This window comes from Hyaena hyaena, unplaced genomic scaffold (genome assembly GCF_003009895.1).
Source record: "Hyaena hyaena isolate Hyena2069 unplaced genomic scaffold, ASM300989v1 scaffold_252, whole genome shotgun sequence".
Taxonomy (NCBI): Eukaryota; Metazoa; Chordata; class Mammalia; order Carnivora; family Hyaenidae; genus Hyaena; species Hyaena hyaena.
The window spans coordinates 2,241,297-2,261,148 of NW_024080884.1; the positions used below are offsets into that span (position 1 = coordinate 2,241,297).

Consider the following 19,852-nt stretch of genomic DNA (forward strand, 5'->3'; position numbering starts at 1 on the left):
CCACTTTTGAAGCACCTTGACCAATGCCCCACTTCTGCCTCCCAAATCTCATGCAAATTTCTACTGTGGCTAACCTTCACCCAGAACTGTTCAGGGTAGGGAATTCTGGCAAATCTAGTTCCAGCTTAGCTAAGTTGACACAGGACAGCTATTAGGCTGGTAAAAATAGAGGGTTCGAGAGTGCCACAGATGGCAGGAAGAGGGAATATCGTCAACTGCATACACTGTATGTGTGCTCATCAGTGGTGCAAGCAGTGTGGACTATACAATCCAGAAGTCCTCAGCGAAATCAATTATGTGCATATCCTATGGCCTACCATCAAAAATCATAGTTTTGATTGTATAGTTCAAAGAAATTTTCACACAGATTTAGGGAAGATGGGTATGAGAAGAATCTGTGAGTCATTAATGGCAGTGAGAGTTGGGATCCATTTGGGTGTTTATCTCTGGATTGGTTATCAGGTAGAAAGTGCTAGATGAGCAATTTGTCACAATTTACTGAATAAATAAGTGGAATATTCATAACAGAGCTGAATATTTAAAAAGGAGGAAAATGAAATCTAGAACACAATGGAATTTATGTATATTAAAAATGCATGTATGTGAAACAGAAATATGCATTTCATAAGAACCACAAAATAATGTGCATTAAACATAGGAGAATGGTTGCCTTTGGTGGGGAGGAGAATCCAGCAAAAGACAATAGATGAGAGAGAGGGAGAAAAAGAGAACTAGTGAACTGTAATTCTTCATTGATTGTCCATCTCACACCACGAAGGATATACTTATCAGTATGAAGTCCTACAAAAATGGCTGCCAATGAGTGAGATCTACTTAACTCCAAGGTGAGACTCAGTTTTTGCCCCTAAAATAAAGTATGTGAGCCACATTGGTAAAAGGGACAATCTTTCTTGGAGAAATTATTTTTTCCTTCCTATCTCATCTCCAGCTCTCTGATTTTAAAGATCTTTCAGATTTACTCCTTGGTTTCTCAACGTGTCTTCACATTAGAATTGCCTTGGGACCGTTTTTTCAAATGTCCACATGGATGGGTCCACTCCAGCAATACTGACTTAAGGCCTTACAAGCTACCCCAAAAATTCCACGAGGTAGTCAAGTTGAGGACACAATACTAATGTTTTCTATGTAGGCTATTTCTTTTTCCCAACAAATATCATGATAACTTTTCCTGGTTTCCTGAGCAACTCTAAAAATGCAATGCCTTCCTCCAAATTTGAAGACTAGATTTTTGAAGACTAGAAGTGTATTTTTCCTCCTTTGTCTAAAAAAATAGCATGAGGTTAAGACAGGAAAGAATAAGGCTTGTTTCTGATCATTGGTTTCATTTTATTTGATGACTCATTCTTTCCAGACACTAGTAATAACGATCTTTGTCTACCACACCGTTTATTGTCTTACAATTTTACTAAATAACGTCACACCTGGAAGGGTGTAGTTTCAAAGCAGGGCCTTAAAAACTTGCCGTTATAAACTAGTAAGCAATGAGTCAGACACACTGAATATATTTCAAAGTCGAAGACTTTAGATAGTTAACTGATTTTTTTCTCAACAAAAATATATATGCTTATTAAGATATGCAAAAGTACTTCCCTAAGAACATGATTTTAGTAAGTATGTGCACACATCAGCATGCACTTGGGTGTAGGGATAAACGATGGAAACAGTATTTCATAACTGGATTAAGACAAACAAGTCTTGAGAAATGTATCACTTGTCAAAGTCTTAATGGGCCCCATGTGCATGAACAGCTGAAATACTGACTTCATTCAAATAAAGATTCTTTTTTTTTCCTTTTGGAAATTAACAATTTGAATTCTGAGCTTGATTATTCATTATGTTATTTCAGCACCAGAAGCCAGTCAGCATCCTCAAATTTCTCTTGTAATTAGGGACTATTGCACACCAGCGGAAGTCATCTGTGCAAATCTTGAAAGCAGATTCTCATAATCTCTCTCTCTCTCTAAGGAACTGAAAAGTCTTCCCATTTTTATTCATTTATTTCAAATGCATGTAAAGATCTTAGTTGCTAAGACTTCTACGTGCATTCTGTCATTTAATCTTCATATGTACTGTTCTCTAAGGTGGGGACTATGATCTTATATTTACAAAGGAGACAACCGAAGTCTTAGAGTTGAAGTAACTTCCTTTTAGAGCTCTGTCTTTTTTTTTTTTTTTACAGCTCTAAATTTAAAAAGAGTATGTTAAAAGGAAGTACTTGTTTCCCCACTTACTCATATTTCTTCCTCCTCTCCTTCCCTGAGAGCACTTTCTTGTCTTTTCTCTTCTTTTTCCTCTTCTTTCTCCTCTTCTTCTCTTCCTCCCTCTCTTCCTCCTCCCCCTCCTCTTCTCTTCCTCCCCTTCCCTACATCCTGTGTCCCTCCTCCCCCTCCTTCCCCTTTCTCCTTCTTCTTCATCAGTATTCCGTTTGCAATGGTTCTGGCTAGAGTGAAGCATGAGGAATATACCTCTGTCCGCCATCCTGTTAGCTCTTTGCTCATGATTTATGTTTAGAGTCTCTCTGTCCTCCGAAGCTCCGGAGCCTCTTCTCCAGGCTCAAGTACCAGCCCTGGTGGCAGAGCTCCTGCCCATTATTACGTTTTCCCCAGTGCCAGGCCTCCACTTACTTCATATTCAGTGCCCGGCCAAGTTCACAGTGTCCCCTCCCAGAGCTCTCCTTCGATCATGGCATCTGGCCTCTTTTTCTCATTTCTGTGACTGAGTTCCCCCTTCTGCTCCAGTTTCTAGAACTAGGACCTCACCCAGTCATGGACAACCCCTTCCAGGCTCTGTCCTGTGACCTTCCTAAGGACTGCATTTTGAACCTACACATGTGATTTATTTCTTTACTGCCTCTTGGCTCTGATCTTTCCATCATCTACTTAAGGACACTTATTTGTTTAGGGTGATTATGTAATGTTGAGCCTAAAAATAAAACTGCCAGTTATTTTACCAGCAGGAATGGGTTTATGCAGGAATGGTAGGGAATTGCAATGCGAGAAAAGCTAGCTACAGCAAACCATAGGAAAATCCTCAAAAGTAAAGGGAGGGCCACTCTTACATACTGAAGGAGTGGAGCTGGAGAGGGCTTTTAGAAATAAAAAGTCCTTTGGAGGAAACACAGGATCTAAGTGTTGGGGCTTCTCACTGGCTGACTGTGACTGCCTCTCATTGGCTGGGCTGTTGTTCTTCTTTCTGCTGGGTAGTGAAGTAGGCAAAATAGTATCGCTTGAGAAAGTAGGTCTCTTCCTGTGGGATTTGCCATCCAGGGGAAGTGGTAGAGTGTGAGAGCTCCCCCCTTTCGGCCTCCCAACACCATTTGAAACAAGGTTTCTTTTTATTAATTTTCACAAGACTTTATCTTTTTTTAAATATTTTTTTATTTATTTCTAGGAGAGAGAGAGAGAGAGAGAGACAGCGTGAGCAGGGGAGGGTCAGAGAGAGAGGGAGACACAGACTCTGAAATAGGCTCCAGGCTCTGAGCTGACAGTCAGCACAGAGCCCGACGCGGGGCTCGAACCCACTAACCGCGAGATCATGACCTAAGTGAAAGTCGGACACTTAACCGAATAAGCCACCCAGGCGCCCCTCACAAGACTTTATCTTTTAAGCTGGGATGCTTTTGAAAGTGAAGGGAGGCATTATTTATTTATTTATTTATTAAAATTCTTGTAAGTGTTTATTTTTGAGAGAGAGAGAGCATGACTGGGGGAGGAGAAGAAAAAGAGGGAGACATAGAATCTGAAGCAGGCTCCAGGCTCTGAGCTGTCAGTGCAGATTGGGCCCTTGAACTCACAAACCAGGAGATCATGACCTAAGCTGAAGTCTGATGCTTAACTGACTGAGCTACCCAGGTGCCCCTATTTATTTATTTTAAAGTTTATTTATTTGGAGAGGGAGAGTGAGAGCAAGTGGGGGAGGGACAGAGAGAGAAAGAGAGAGAGACAGAGAGAGAGAGAGAGACAAAGATTGAGAGAGAGAGAGAGAGAGAGAGAGAGAATCCTAAGCAGGCTCCCCATTGTCAGCACAGAGCTGGACATGGGCTCAGACTCATAAACCATGAGATCATGACCTGAGCTGACCCCGGATGCTTATCCGACTGAGCCACCCAGGTGCCCCAGGTGACATTATTATTTAAAAATCACACTGTGGGTAACAGCCATGACCCTGACCTCACTGTACCCAGAGCCTGAAGTTTGCACACGGCTTGACCAGGTACTGGCTGAGGTTAGGAAAGCTGGTTAACATTTCTATGGTATAGTTTTCTCTTCTATGAGATTGGGTTACCGGTTGTATCTAGGTCTGGAGTTGTTGTGAGGGATGAGGTGAGTTAATGCGTGCAAAGCATTTAGAATGATGACTGGTTCATAGCAATCATTCAATGCAATTAAACTACAATTTGCCTAATATTTGTATCCATGACATTGGCAGATGAACCAGCCTGTCTAAGCCTGTGAGAATTGAATGCGACGATGCGTGTGACCACCCTCCCTGCTCCAGACACTGCTCTTACTATATGATTTTGTTCTTTTCTTACTAGGTAAGCAACTGTTCGTCGCCCCCACCCACCCGTCCCACCCATCTCCCTGTATTTCCTGCTTGCATTTCTTGTTCCAACAATGCGTGAAGCAATGTCGCCGAGCCAGGAGATGGTTACTCCTGCTGCCAGTTTCCTAATCAACGGCAGGCCTTGGGGAAGTGTGGTGAAAGCAGGGTGGTCCCAGATGCACATGCAGTTGACATACTCTTCGGTTGGCCAGCACCACATTGTCACCGACTGCTCTATAGTGTTGCTTCTGGCAACGGTACGTTGAAGTCGGAGTCAGAAGAGGCTGCATTTTTCCAGAAAGGACAACGTAGGCATCATTACTGAGCGTCTCCTACTGGGCTCCAGAAGCAAGACGTCTTCCAAGGCTTGAAGTCTCCAAGGTAAACCCTATAGATTCGCTCTTCAGAGAAAGCCCTCTTTTCTATCGTCTGTTGGAGATGCTTCGCAGTAGAGTCAGTGGGCCATGAAGAATGTCTGCAGAGTGTTCTGTTTGGTTGGTGTGTAGTGACTTGGAACTTTTAGCTACGAGCATGGCTTCCCCTTCGAGTCTCACTGTTACTCTGGGGCGCCTGGGTGGCTCAGTCAGTTAGGCGTCTGACTTTGGCTCAGGTCATGATCTCACGGTTTGTGGGTTCAGGCCCTGGGTTGGGCTCTGTGCCGACAGCTCAGAGCCTGGAACCTCTTTCAGATTCTGTGTCTCCCTCTCTCTCTGACCCTCCCCTGCTCACACTGTCTCTTTCTCTCTCACACAAATAAATAAAACATTTAAAAAAAGTTAAAAGTGTTAGACATAATTATGTAGTTATTTCTTTGGAAAGATGCGGGCATGGACACTACCTACACACACACACACACACACACACACACACACACACCTCTTAGATATGTACAATCCAAGTGGCTGCCTCCAAATTTGGCTGCCTGCTGTGGGGATGAGGGATGGTCTGAACACACTTGAAGTATAGGATTTAGTTAGTGAGTTTCTGCATGAGTTCAGAGGCATAGTAATGATATTCTAAACCTAGTTTGCCAGGTTTGGATCTCTACCTCCTGAAGTTGCTGGCTGTGTGGTTTTTGGCAAATTACTGAGGTCTTTTGATGTTCTGCTTACTTGTCCACAAATTGGAAAAGATCATAACAGTAGTACCTATTCATATGGATGTGTAAGAGATACGTTGGTTAAACGGGTAAAGCGTTTAGCACAATGTCTGACACACAGTAAAAGCCAGATAGGTGAACTTAACTGTGGTTCTCAGGAAATCTACACTTCTCTTATTAAAAAAAAAAAAAAAAAAAGCTAAATTGACCAAATTATTGAACATAGTTTATTTTGCCTGAAGCCTGAACATTCTCCCTGATATGTATAGTTATTTTATTTTTATTTATTTATTTTTTTAATGTTTATTTATTTTTGAGAGAGAGAGAGAGACAGTACGAGTAGGGAGGGGCAGAGAGAGACCGAGACACAGGATCTGAAACAGGCTCCAGGCTCTGAGCTGTCAGCACAGAGCCTGACAGGAGGCTCAAACTCCTGGACCTTGAGATCATGACCTGAGCCAAAGTTGGATGCCTAATTGACTGAGCCACCCAGGGGCTCCCGTTTGGCCATTCATAGGATGCCTAATTGACTGAGCCACCCAGGGGCTCCCGTTTGGCCATTAGTATTATTATACGTCCTGACCAGGATAAGGCATTCATTAAAATAGTTTGCTGTCCACTTTTTGATATTTCTTCCTTCTTGGATTCTGTGCTTAATAGTGAACATGGAAGGTAAGGGCTCCTCGTCCTTCTGCATTTATCAGTGTTTAAACAGAGCACGTACCAGATGCTAGCATGAAAATCAGTATTGGCAGGATACTTTGACGCGAGGTAAAAAATAGCAATTTCCAATGTGATGAAGTTAAACAGAGAATATGTTCTCACCTTCACCTTCTTAGTTCCTTAGTGATTAAATAAGCATGACAGATACCCCCTACAATAGAGAACTAGAAAGGTAAACATTATCCTGAAAGGAAGCAGGATGGATCTATTCTGATAAAAATGAGTGAAGTTATCACTCATATGAGGACTTTAAGATACAAAACAGATGAACATAAGGGAAGGGAAGCAAAAAGAATATAAAAACAGGGAGAGACAAAAACATAAGAGACTGTTAAATATGGAAGAACAAACAGAAGGTTACTGGAGGGGTTGTGGGAGGGGGGATGGGCTAAATGGGTAAGGGGCATTAAGGAATCTACTCTGGAAATCATTGTTGCACTATATGCTAACTAACTTGGATGTAAATTTAAAAAGTTAATTAAAAGATTGAGTGAAGCTATTAGAAAAATAGATCTGGTATACAATTTCCAACAAAAAGTAGAAATTAAACTACTCTAAACTCAAAGATGATAGTTTGTAAAAAAAATAAAAAAAAAAATCAATGTAAAAAAAAAAAAAAAAAGAATTCAGCAGTATATAATGGGTTTGTAGTTAATCTCTTTTATCTTTCAAAAAAGTTTTTTTAAGTTTATTTATTTAGTTTGAGAGAGAGAGAGAGAGAGAGCAAGTGGGGTGGGGGCAGAGAGAATTCCACACAGGCTCTGCACTGTCAGTGCAGAGCCCGATGCAGGGCGTGAACTCATAAACTGTGAGATCATGACCTGAGCCAAAATCAAGAATCGGACGTTGAACCGACTGAGCCACCCAGGCGCCCCTGCAGTTAATCTCTTACTGTCCACCTCATCAGTTTTAAAAGCAGAGAAGCATTTTGCAATCACTTTGTGTTGGAGGAGGCTGTTATTAACCTTGAAGATAAAACTGTCCGTTATTTTATTAGCAAAAATGGGTTTGATCGGGAAGAGCAGAGAATTGCAATTTGGGACAAGCAAGCTACAACAAAATCATAAGCGAGTGCAGACAAGAAAGAGAAGGAACCGCTCTTTTATGGAGGGAAAGAGGAGAATTAGGAGTTACTGTTAGACATAAAAAGTCCCTTGCCGCAAACTGGGAGTTGGAAGTAGAGTAGCTTTTCATCGGGTGAGTTGTGACAGCCTCTTGTTGGCTGGGCTGTTCCTCGCTGGGATAGTAAACTGGTATTGACCTGGAAAATGCCAAGGCCTTGTTCTTGTTGGGTTTACAGCTGAGGAGGAGGGCAGGGCATGGGAGGCCCCTGTTGTGGTGTTCTGACTCCATTTGAAATAAGGTTTCCCTTTATCACTTTTCCCACTAGGAAGTTATATTGCTCAATATTGAACATACTGTGTATATATATTTTTAGATTTTTTTTTAAAAAGTTTATTTATTCTGAGAGAGAGAGAGAGAGAGAATCCCAGGTAACTGAAAGTGCAGAGCCTGACGTGGCGCTTGAACTCATGAACCATGGAATCATGACATGAGCTGAAACCAAGAGTCGGACATTTAACCAACTGAGCCACCCAGGCGCCCCACTGTGTATATTTTAGTGACACATATATTTTAAGGGTAATGGTTGAGGTGGTTGTTTGGTGAACCTTGTATACAATACTTTGAGTCTTTTTTTTTTTTTTTTTTGACACAAGGCAGAGTTTGAGGTAAAGTTAACATTTACCAACTGTTTATTAGGTTAGAGACTTCATACCTTATCAGAGTTGCCTCTTGTCATGTTAATACGAAATTGAATTTATTTTCATTTTACATATGTGACCACTGAGGTTACCATAACTAGATCACACAACTAGTAAGTGGCCACATCTGGATTTTAGATCCATGGTACTTAAACTCTTTCCACTGAATGGTGCCTAGAAGGGTATCTTCCATACAGTACTATACAGCATAATGATCAAAAAATGTGAGTCCTTAAGGTAGAATATCTCTAGTAAAGCTGAACTCATTTATGAGCTGTGTTAAGTGTGAGTAAGTTGTCTAACCTCTCTATACATCAATTTTCTCACCTTTAAAATGGGAATAATAATATCACAACATAGATTGTGGGGAGCAATATATATGTTAACAAAGTCGCAGCAACCAGACGGCACCTGGCATGTAGTAGCAACTCAATAAATTATACCTTTTATTATTATAGGAAGGTGACTAAAGCCATTTTCCTCAACCTAAGAGATCACCTATCAGTGAAACCATCTGTATGGTGGTCCAGGATTGATGTGAAGAGAGAGAGGGGCTATGGAATGTATACATATATATAAAAATAAGAAAGGAACCACACTTCACTGTTTCAAAGTTAGGCGAGGCACTCAGACTTACTACAGTGGTTTGCAGATGTCTCCTACTCCAAGACAAAATGAAATTCAACAATGTCAATTGTTGCTCCATTTTATGGACAGTCATTTTGATGTTTGGACAGAATTGAACCCTTCTGTTGCACTCAAAAAATATTAACTAGTGGGAAAAGGGAAAACATCAAACCTTTGGATTTCTTTTCTGTGGCAGCCGTCAATAACCCCAGATGGCCTCCCCAGGAGATGATAATGCAGAACTGGGGACAGCCTCAGCAGGTGGTACCTCAGTGAGCCAGGTGGAACCGGAGGTGGTGAATAACTCTGTCTACCGGCCCCTTGATGGATCACAAAATCACCAGAGGGAGAAGCTACAAGTCCTTGGGGTAGGCCATCTTTAGTTTAAAAATTGGTTTAAGATGGAAGAAAATAAATGTCATGTAGAAAACCTTGTCTGTTCTTGTCAGGAGAGATTTATGAATTATTTATCACTAAGTCAATAATGCTGCTTCTTTAAGAAAAGACTGAGGCCCATTTTAGACCTGGGGAGTAGGGTACGTTCTCTCAACATTGGAGAATGGACTCCAGTCTGACCACCACATCAGGAGGCTGAGTTCATATGAACTCATTCCACATTTTAGATCTAAAAATTGGGTGGAGGAAAGGCTGGATGAACTGCTGCTTAATGTCTGAGTGCCTTCACCATACTATGGCCCCAAGGTGTGCTCGGAAGATATTTGACTCCATCTATGTTACCAGCCACATCGCCTCTACTCTTCTACCCCTTCTGGAAGGAGTTTGTGAGAATGGACAGGAGGTGGGGAAAGGTGGAGATGAAGGGCTGCCATTGGGATTAGTGGGAATGGTATGGGACAAAAACCTCCCAGGATAAGCCCTTGCCCCGTTACGTTAAATTTGATATTGTAATCGTTTCCAGCACTGACATCTCCTCTCTGAAGAAAATTAAAATAGTCTCTTTTCTGTGGACACTAGTATATGACCATTGTGCTTTTTCTCTTTTCCTTCTTATAGGCCATCCAGATCCTGAATGGAGCAACGATTCTGGCTCTGGGTGTTTTTCTAGGTTCCTTGCAAAGCATATTTCATTCCTTCCGTCATTTTTTCTTCACCTTCTACACAGGCTACCCACTATGGGGTGCTTTATTTGTGCGTATTCATATTCCCCCGACCATAAACCTTTTCTTAGATACCACCACTTGAAATGCGTTTGATGGTTAAAGTGTTGATTTTAGGTTATTTGGAGATTGCATCCTGTGGATTTGATTTGTAATTCTTTACACAAGTTTTAAAAACAAAGTGCTTTTCTGAGTAAGAAAAATCACATTTGCAGAGCACAAATTAAGTCTCAAACATTAACTTGAGGTATTCATGCATTAAATCCAGGAATTACATTTATGGATGCTAACAAAATTAAATGAAAAATGAGTATTGGGGGAAGTGTCTTGTGCAGTCAAGAGAGTCCTAGTTTGGGAGATAAGAGATTTGCCTGCTGATTACAGTCTAGAAATCAGGATACTGATTTTCCCTGTTTGAGTCAAAATGTAATCCACAAAATAGGCTTTTGGTTCTAGGTGGTTTTCAAGTTTATTTGAATAAATTAATTTGTTACTTGATTATCACCTACCTGATGTTTTCTTTCTTAACAGTGATTAGTGGGAACTATTTGTTATTCAGCCACTATTATTATTATTATTATTATTATTTTGTCTATTCTGGTGTTAGGCGTTTGAGAATTTCTAAGTGTTTGGTCTCAGACTACCATCCAAGATGGGAAGGTTTAGTTGAAAATAGTAAATGGAACATGTAATTGGAAAATTAAGAAGAGATAATATTATTATTATTATTATTTTGTCTATTCTGGTGTTAGGCGTTTGAGAATTTCTAAGTGTTTGGTCTCAGACTACCATCCAAGATGGGAAGGTTTAGTTGAAAATAGTAAATGGAACATGTAATTGGAAAATTAAGAAGAGATAAATTTATAGCAAATCTAGGGCTATTTATAATTTATTCATACTTTTAGTTTTTCAGAATCATTGACCTTCAGATCTCCTTTAAAACAAAATTGCCCATAGTTTGGCAACAATCTCATATTCTGACAAAAGATTACATTCAGTTTCTGAATACAGTCTGAAACATGTAGTTTGGATTTAACATTTCTGAAAGTTTTAGAGTGTTCATGCTGTCATTTTGATGAAGGAGTTGGAATCTGAATTTTTCTAGAATACCTGAAGTATGCATTTTCTCTGCATAATGAATCCTGACTATCTGAATGGAAAACTTCCATATTGTAGAAAAGAGAATGATGAAGTGTTTCAGCTATTTAATCAGGAAAGAGTTTTCTTTTCTCAGAAAGTTGGGGTGAGTTTGTTTTTAAAAAAGTGGTCAGGAAGCCAGAGCTCCTTCTTTTAAAGCATCCTCAGCACTAAGATTCAAATCTGACCATTAGATTCCCATCACTGGAAGCTTTTCTCTGGTTCTGTATCACTGATGGAACAAAATCTAAGATCCACTACATGGTGCAAAGCCCTTCATATCTGGCCTTACCTGCAACTATACCCTTGTCTCCCTCCCCTTCTATCAGTATACATGGCCCTGTCATTTATTGACTGTGTGGTTCCTTCTGTTAACCAATCTTCCTCTTACTCGTACTTATTGACCTTTGAGAAAAATATCTAAGTTCTTTCCCTTCAGTTTCTTCAGTAGGATAATAGAAATAATATGAGGATCTTCTTTTTGGGTCATTGTGAAATTAAATGGGAAAAATATATGAAAACCTTAGCTATTGTTAATAATACAAGTGCTTTATGTGTACCGGGCCAATTTCGAAGACCTTATCATGTATTATTTCATTCTATCCCCATACAGGTATAAGGTCAGTAATATTAACATGGGAACATGCACATCTCCATTTTACAGAAAAAGAAACAAGGCAAAAACTGAGCCTAGGCTACAGAATGAACGCAAGCTAAACATGGGGTCAGGACACAGCATATGCTCTTGACCATAAAGTTTGAGTGACTTTGGAATTTCTTGTGAGAACCACTTTGTTATCTGAAGTGGAATCCAAAGGCTGTTCCTTTTTGTTCAGGCAGAATTCAAGAATTATTTTCTTGTAGGAAATGTTTGTAGGAAGTGTTTGCTCTCCATGATTTTGGCAACTTTGCCCTGAAACCATTGGAGTAGCTTGGCAAATCATTGTAAGATTTGTGAGGTATAAAACAGAATGAAATTTTGAGAAAACTGTGAACTTGTAGAGAATTCAATTTATCAAATTAGAGTCATGAACATAAGAGTTTACCAAAATAATGGTTTAAAAATTAGTGGATATATCAATATAGACAGACTTCCTGAAGTTCCTTTTAGAACATCTTATCCAATACATCAAACCCTCATCTGAAGCTTGGGTAAGAATATGTAAATGATGTTATATATGCATGTGTATATAAATAAATATTATTTACATTTACTATAAGTATAAGCATAAAGATAATTATATTAAATGTATGTTTTTATCTTATGTTTTTAAAGTATGCATGCTCATATAATACCTAAAAAATCGGCATAAAACAAAATGAAAATATTATATATTTGCTCAAAATTTTAACCAATTTAAAATTTTATTCATACAAAATCATGAACAACATCAAGTATAATTCTCTATGATAGAATGTCATTTTTAAAAAGAAGTTCTATGCAACCATTGCTAGATATCTACTAACTGACAAAATAAAAATGGAGGACAAAATAAAAATGATTGAGACTTAATATTCTCTTATCTGCTTCGTTTCCTGTGTTCAAACAGTTTATTGTTTCAGGATCCTTATCTGTTGCAGCTGGGAAAAAATCCACAAGAATGTTGGTACGTGGCAGTTCTTCCTATTTTCCTATGATCGTAGGACTAGAAATAAGTTACCCAATCATAACAAGAGAGTAGAGGTTGGTGAATTCAACTGAGACACCGAGTCTTATGGAATGCACAAGAAAATTCTCTTAAGACATTCACATGGTAAATTATCAAAAAATCATAGAGATTGTGAATGATTGCTGGGGCGATTACTTTGAGTATTTGATGAATCTGAAGCTCAGAAAAAGACGTCTTGATTTTTTTTAATGTTTTTATTTATTTCTAGGAGAGAGAGAGAGACAGCGTGAGCAGGGGAGGGTCAGAGAGAGAGGGAGTCACAGACTGAAACAGGCTCCAGACCCTGAGCTCGCAGTCAGCACAGAGCCCGACGCGGGGCTCGAACCCACGAACCGCGAGATCATGACCTAAGCGAAAGTCGGACGCTTAACCGGCTAAGCCACCCAGGCGCCCCAAAGACGTCTTGATTTTTATGTGTTGTGAAACTTGACTAGTTCTAGTTACTTTGAGTGTACACTTTCTCACCACTAATCGCACACCTGAAAGCCAAAAGCTCTATTCCTTTAGTGATTCATTATATGCTTCATAAGTCCCTGTTATGTGTTCTCACTAAATCATCTATCTGCCAGCTACATGCCCTTCCTAGCGCATTCACTCTGCCTTTCTCCATAGATGGCCACCTCAAACACCAATCCCTTTTCTCTTACCTTTATTCTCTGTTGATGACCTTGCTTCCTAGTCTGAGAAACCCAAGCCCTTAGAGAAGAACATTCAGACTCCCACTCTAATATCCACTTCGTGGATCAGATCCGTACCAGGTCGTTTTTCATTCTAATTTCTTACCACAGGTGACTCTCTGTGATTTTCTTCAAAGCCAGTATCCCTACTTGAATACTAGATTCCATTCCTTTTTTCCCTACCCGAGTGCATCACTCCAAATGTCTTTTTGCTAGATCTTTTCAACCAGCCTATCAGCATCCAGTTATTGCTGTAAGCATTAAAAAACAAAACAAAACAAAACAACTTTGACCTTATTTTCTCCTGATAGCTATGGGCACAATTTGCTTTTCCTCCTGTAGCTAACCTCCTCAAAGGAATTATCTGTTCTCTGTCTCCAATTCCATCTACCCAGTAAGGGCTTTATTTTCCAGTAAGGCTTTATTTTCTTCCCTATCACATCTCCGTAACTGCTCTCCTTAAGATCACTGCTGTATTCTCTGTTGGCAATGCAGAGATCAATTCTCAGTCCTCACCTAACTTGACTCGTGGGCAGCATTTAGCACACAGCGGATCACTCCCTCCTCCTTCCAATAATTTCTTCACTTGGCCTCTAGATCACTGTGATTAACTGGTTTTCCTCCTGTCTTTCCAGCGCCTCCTTCTCAATCTACTTTCCTTTGCTTCTCTGACCTTTGAAAATTGAGGTGCCCCAGAACTTAGATCCTTGTCACCTACCCTACTCACTCTTTTGGTGACCTCATCCATGCTCATGTCTTCAAGTGACATTGTATACCCAAAGCCCTGAGATAAATACTTCCAGCCTAGATCTCCCTCTGGGCAGCAGGCTGACAGATCTCACTGCTTCCACTTAAGAGTTCTAAAATCTCCAAAACTCTATCCTAGTCTTCCTCAAACCTTCTCCCTCCATTTCCTCTCCATCTCAGCTGTTGGGAACACCCTCCTTCCAGATTCCGAGGCCAAAACCCTGAGAATTATCCTTGATTTCTCTTTCTTGGACAATCCAGTGTATTAACACATCCTGTTGGCCCTACATTCAAGCTAAATCTGAGATTGACTATTTCTCATCCAGTCTGCCACCATCTTTCTTAATGGGGCTCCTTCTTCAACTGCTGGCCCTCTCTAAACTAGTCCTGTTTACACATCAGTGTTCCCATTCATCTAACTGTGTTGCCCCTTTGCTCAAAATCCTCCAATGGCTCTGTATTTTCCTCAGGGTAAGAACCAAAGTTCTTTTTAAGCCCCACAAGGCCCTGTGTGAGCCAGCTCTCCGTTCACTCTCTTTCTTCAGTGCCTAGTATTGTTTACTTTGGCTGCACCCTTCCAGCCAACCACCTTGCCCTCTAGCTTCCTCCAAACAGGCCTGCAGCACTCTGGCCTCATGGCTTTGAGCTATTTCCAGAACCACAAGGACTCTCCACTCCTCCTTCTGTGTATCTCCCTCAGCTCCTGCCTGCCTCGTCCCAGGTGGCATTTCTTTTTAATATCGCCACTTCCACTCTCTAGATTTCCATGACATCCTCGCTCCACCCCATTAGCCTGTAATACTTAGTCACTTTTTAAAATACTATGTAATTTACCTATTCATATCTTTGTTTTCTTGGTCTTTGCTGCTAGAATGTAAGCCCTATGAGGATGGGGATCTTTGTTCGTTGATGTGTGCCCAGTATCTAGGATGTTGCTGGGTGTGTAAACAACCTTAAACCAAGATTTATTTAAATGAATTGCTACCGAAGGAAGGAAGCATGTGCTTCCTATATTAATAGAAAATTCCTGTTCTTTTTTAGGTGCAAAACAACTTTGGAATGAGTTTTGCCAGTGTGTCAATTGCTCTAGTCGGGCTTGTTTTTCTTGCAATCCAGTTAGCAGTTAATAAGTATTCTCTCAAGGAATGTCAGTCTTCACAGTCACGGGACTTATGCATTTGCATGGGCATCTTATCAAACGTATGTTTTCAAAAATTATGTTTAATTATAAAATATTTCAAATGATCTGAAATGTGCAGAAGAATAATACATCAGGTATCATGCTACCTTGATTTGAATCCTGGTTTGCCATTCATTAGCTCTAAAATGAAGGCAAATTAGATAGTGTTTCAATTTACTCATCTTGTTTAAAAAATTTTTTTAATGTTTATTTATTTTTGAGAGAGAGAGACACATACAGAGTGTGAGTACAGGAGGGGCCCCTGAGAGGGAAAGAGAGGGAAATACAGAATCCAAAGCAGGCTCCAGGCCCTGAGCTGTCAGCACAGAGTCTGATGTGAGGCTTGAACTCACAAACCATGAGATCACGACCTGAGCCAAAGTCAGAGGCTTAACCAGCTGGGCCACACTGGCACTCTGAATTTTGGGGTATATTATTTTTAAAGGGAAGTTCCTTAAGGACCTTTTCAGATGATTTTGTTGTTTGTTAGATATTCTCCCTCTTCTGAGGTCAATTTAGAATTAAGATTTTCCTTTAAATTTGTCTTTTTTCTCTGTGATGACCTATTTTATGACCTATTTTTACTGCCTGGCTCCCAGCCCTCCTGTTTGCTGGCATAGAAGTTTGTGCCTCATTTTTTTTCTAAAATGTATTGTTAATTATCTAAGTTTATATTTCTATGGGACTTTCCTCCCTATCTGGGATTTGTAGTATTTTCCTTCTGGAGCAATTTTGTATTTGCTTCTTCAAGGTTCCTCAGTGATAATAGCAGGATTGCTAGTCTAATAATTTTGTGTTTAATATTTCAGTTTGGTGTTTAGTTTCTAGGAATGGCATAAAGGCATAAACCTTCTAATAAAGTATCATTAATGAAATGGTGGTCCATTTTCCTGAACTACCTACTCCTCTCCCTAGTTGGCTATGATTCATATCCCTAGATGTTAGGAAGAAAGCAGAATTTTGCCTCTACATCTTCTTCACCCATGACTACTTCACATAGGTTGATAAAAAATGCAGTGTGTCCCTCTCTCCAGGGAAATTCTTTTCCATCGATCGATCGATCGATCGATCGATCGATCTACTTATTTTTAAAGTTTATTTACTTATTTTGGGAGAGAGAGAGAGAAGGCACACAGGGGAGAGGCAGAGAGAGAGGGAGAGAGAGAATCCCAACCAGGTCAGTGCTGTCAACAGGGAGCCCAACATGCAGCTCGATTCCACGAACCGTGAGATTACGCCCTGAGCCGAAATCAAGAGTCAGACGCTTATCCAATGAGCCACCCAGGCACCCGTTTCCATGTTTTTAGGTTGACCTAGTCTCTTAAAGAGGGTTCTCTTTAAAGAGGGTTCTTAGAGAGGGTTCGTGTGTGCCTGTGTCTTAAACCTAATCTATGACTCACTTTGTTCTGTTTTAAGGGAGGGAGATGTTGTATTTGGGTTCTTGATGACATTTTTTTTCCCTCTGAACGTTTGTACTATGTTTCATATGAGGCATCATATCCCCTAGGGCCTGATGTCTCTAATGCTTATCCTTACCTTGCTGGGATTGTTCATAAGCCTCTCCGTCATAGCCTTGTGGTGCTCAGAAAACTCACGTAATCGGAGAGAGGTGGGTTTGTTTCCATGATGAATAATTCACATGGTTTGTAGGGCTTAAGGTTCACTCTGATTTCCAGAATTAACAAGATATACTTTTATGTAGTAATGATTTGTGGGGTTCCTGGAGTTAGAGATGATATGAAAGTGAGGGATGGAATGAAGGCTGGAAAAGGTTTCTGATGCAAAAATATAAGAGGAAACAATGTATTTAACATAATGTTCAATACATTTATAACATCATAGTAAGATTTTATAGTCATATAAGTAGTATAATAATAAATGACAATATCAATAATAATAGTTACTACAATATAATAAATATAATAAGTATATTAATATTTTTTATACAGATATAATTAAGTTCAATTCTTTCCTTGTAACCTGTCAGTTTATAGCTGTATAACCAGGAAAAATCATGAATTTTACATAACTTAACAATAAGATGAAAACATTTTCATTGCCTTCTGAGATTTATTGTGAGGACTATGTATATAAAACTTCAGCATAGTAGTAATCAGCAAACACGTATTATTGGCGATGATCATGATAATTAAGGAAGGGATGGAAGGAGAGGGAGATGATGACCCTATTCTTGGAGACTGATATTTTATTTTCCAGGCGATTTCTTCACCTTCTAATTCTGTGTAAGCAGAAATGCCTCCTGATGAAACTAAATCTGGGAGCACGGAGATTCAACCTCAGCTCTCCAGTGAGTTGAGCTTCACCAAGAATCAGGAAGACAGGAGCCTATTTATGCTCTTTAATGGCACCAATCATGAGAAACTTGAATATCTGACTCAATTTTTTTTCTGTTCTAATTATAAACCCCATTAGTAAGTCTGGACATGGAAGGAAAAACACCCTTCTTTAGACCTTCTTGTTTTTGTAACTTCCGTGGTCACTACTCCTAAGTTGTTCCCAGAATCGGTGTTCTTTGTTCTTACCCACCTGCTCCATTGCCTTACAAGGTTTAAAGGAGGAAGGTAGAATAATTCCTGTTTAATGAATTCTCTCTAAATCCAACTCCCAACCACCCATTGAGAAGGGAAACGAGTCAGATATTTTTTTCATTGCAGAAAAATGCTTCTTGCCTTTAGCTGATGTCAGCATTGTAAAAGCTCAAATAAAAAATCATCATTGTCATCGTTACGGTAATTTTTTCTTACATTTGAGGGGGGAGGGTCAGGTCTCAGAGGTTTAATTTTGGTCAGCTTCTGAGATTCCCACAAGTCCTGCTACATAAATGATGGTGTAGACTGGGAACTTTGAGAGCAATATCAACATTTGTTCTTCAAAGGGTGGTGAGAAACTGTAAAATGGAGAAGGGAGAAGGGCTTTAGATTCTTACAGATCTGGGTTTAAATTTTGATACTGTCACTTACTACCTGTGTGAATTTGAGCAAGTTACTTCATCCCCCTGACCTGTTTTTTCTCATCCATAAAATAGGTGTAATAATATCAACTATCTCATCGATTGGAATAAGGGTTCAGCCCGTATAAGTGGTGAAGCAGAACTGCAAGTACTAAATAACACTGGTTTCCTTGCTGCTGCTGCTGCTGCTGCTGCTGCTGCTGCTGCTGCTAAGGCTGAGGTGGAGTGGTGGTCAGATGTGCAGGGAAGATGGCAGAAATCCTCACTTCCATTATGGCTCCTCCTATCTGCCCCCACCCCCTGCCATGCCATCAATGGCTATCTTTTCAAGGTGGCATTTGATGTTAAGGTTCCTTCTGATATATCTGGTCCCTGATTTATCTTCTGCTGAAGTGCTTATGTTTCAGATTTAGAAATTAATTCCCCCCTCTTGACACTAAACTGAGTCATTCCTAATGTCCATAAGTTCATACCCATAGGCAACTCTTAGCTCCTTATTTACCATATGGGTAAAAATTCTGTCACACTCGTCTTTACTAATTGTTGCCTCTTTTCTTCAGAACACACACACACACACACACACACACACACACACACACACTCATTATATATATAATATTGACCCCTGGACCATATATATTTTTTTATCTGTTATCTATATATATTATATACTATATATATATATATATATATATATATATATAGCATATAGTCCCCATGTAGTATATATATTTTTATCTGTTTTTTAATCAATTCAGCAATATTTAGGGAGTCTCTACTATGTGCTTGTGCTGTATGAAAAGTTTGACATAAAATAGAAAATGATGCATAGTCTCTGCTCTCAAGTTGCTCATAGTTGGAGATATATACCCACAGAAATGTATAATTATGCAGTAATAAGGGCTATGATAGGAAAAATATAGGAATCTTGGGAAGACATACGAAGTTCTAACCTGGGTTAGAGGGGATATCATTTTTTTAAGAAGACTTTTCTTCTAAACTGAGGTCTGAAAGGTTACTAGAATTTGCACAATGAAGGGGGATTCATGCAAAAATCTTTAAGCTGGAGAGAATTGGGGATATTCAGGGAACTAACAGAGAGTTTAGTGTATCTAACTTTGATGTGTGAAGGACAGATGGCAAAATAAAGCTTTGGAGAGAGAAAAAGTACACGTATCACAGAGACCCTAAGACCAACTCAGTGAGTCTTCAGAAGCAATAGAAAATTTCTGCAGTGACGTTGAGCTGACTTGTATTGACTTGTGAGAGCTGATTTTAAATTTGCAGGGACCACAAGTTAACCTGTTTTTGGTAGCTGGAAATTGGTTATGGTGGTAATATTTACACCTCAGAGATTGGTAGAAGCCACAAGTCACATTCCCACCCTCACCCTCCAACTTGGGAAAACCAGCTTTTGAATATCTACCAGCACATCACTGGATAGATATGGACAAACCATGCGTTAATTTGACATTTAGAAATCTCCTTTGGAAGGAATTAGTGGAGTAGAGGTTGGTTAGGAATTTGATACAGTACACAAAGCAAATAACTTCAGTAGAAGGAAGGGTATTTGT

The 19,852-nt window shown here is 39.7% G+C and overlaps 1 protein-coding gene across 1 annotated transcript; it reads left to right on the plus strand.

Annotated features, from left to right (window-relative positions):
• The first annotated feature begins 8,990 nt into the window (after window positions 1-8,990).
• On the plus strand, window positions 8,991-17,881 carry MS4A3 (membrane spanning 4-domains A3). The gene is made up of 6 exons (XM_039245115.1): window positions 8,991-9,146; window positions 9,793-9,927; window positions 12,584-12,640; window positions 15,169-15,327; window positions 16,815-16,916; window positions 17,525-17,881. The coding sequence occupies exons 1-6, from the start codon at window positions 8,991-8,993 to the stop codon at window positions 17,552-17,554; spliced, it is 639 nt and encodes a 212-aa protein (XP_039101046.1). The 3' UTR covers window positions 17,555-17,881.
• Window positions 17,882-19,852: the final 1,971 nt, after the last annotated feature.

What these genes read in the sequence shown, in the direction of transcription:
- MS4A3 (XM_039245115.1), top strand. Translation starts at nt 8,991, where the DNA reads ATGGCCTCCCCAGGAGATGATAATGCAGAACTGGGGACAGCCTCAGCA. An exon ending in AAAAATCCACAAGAATGTTG is followed by an intron (nt 12,641 to 15,168) that starts GTACGTGGCAGT and finishes GTTCTTTTTTAG; the next exon opens with GTGCAAAACAACTTTGGAAT. An exon ending in GCATGGGCATCTTATCAAAC is followed by an intron (nt 15,328 to 16,814) that starts GTATGTTTTCAA and finishes CATATCCCCTAG; the next exon opens with GGCCTGATGTCTCTAATGCT.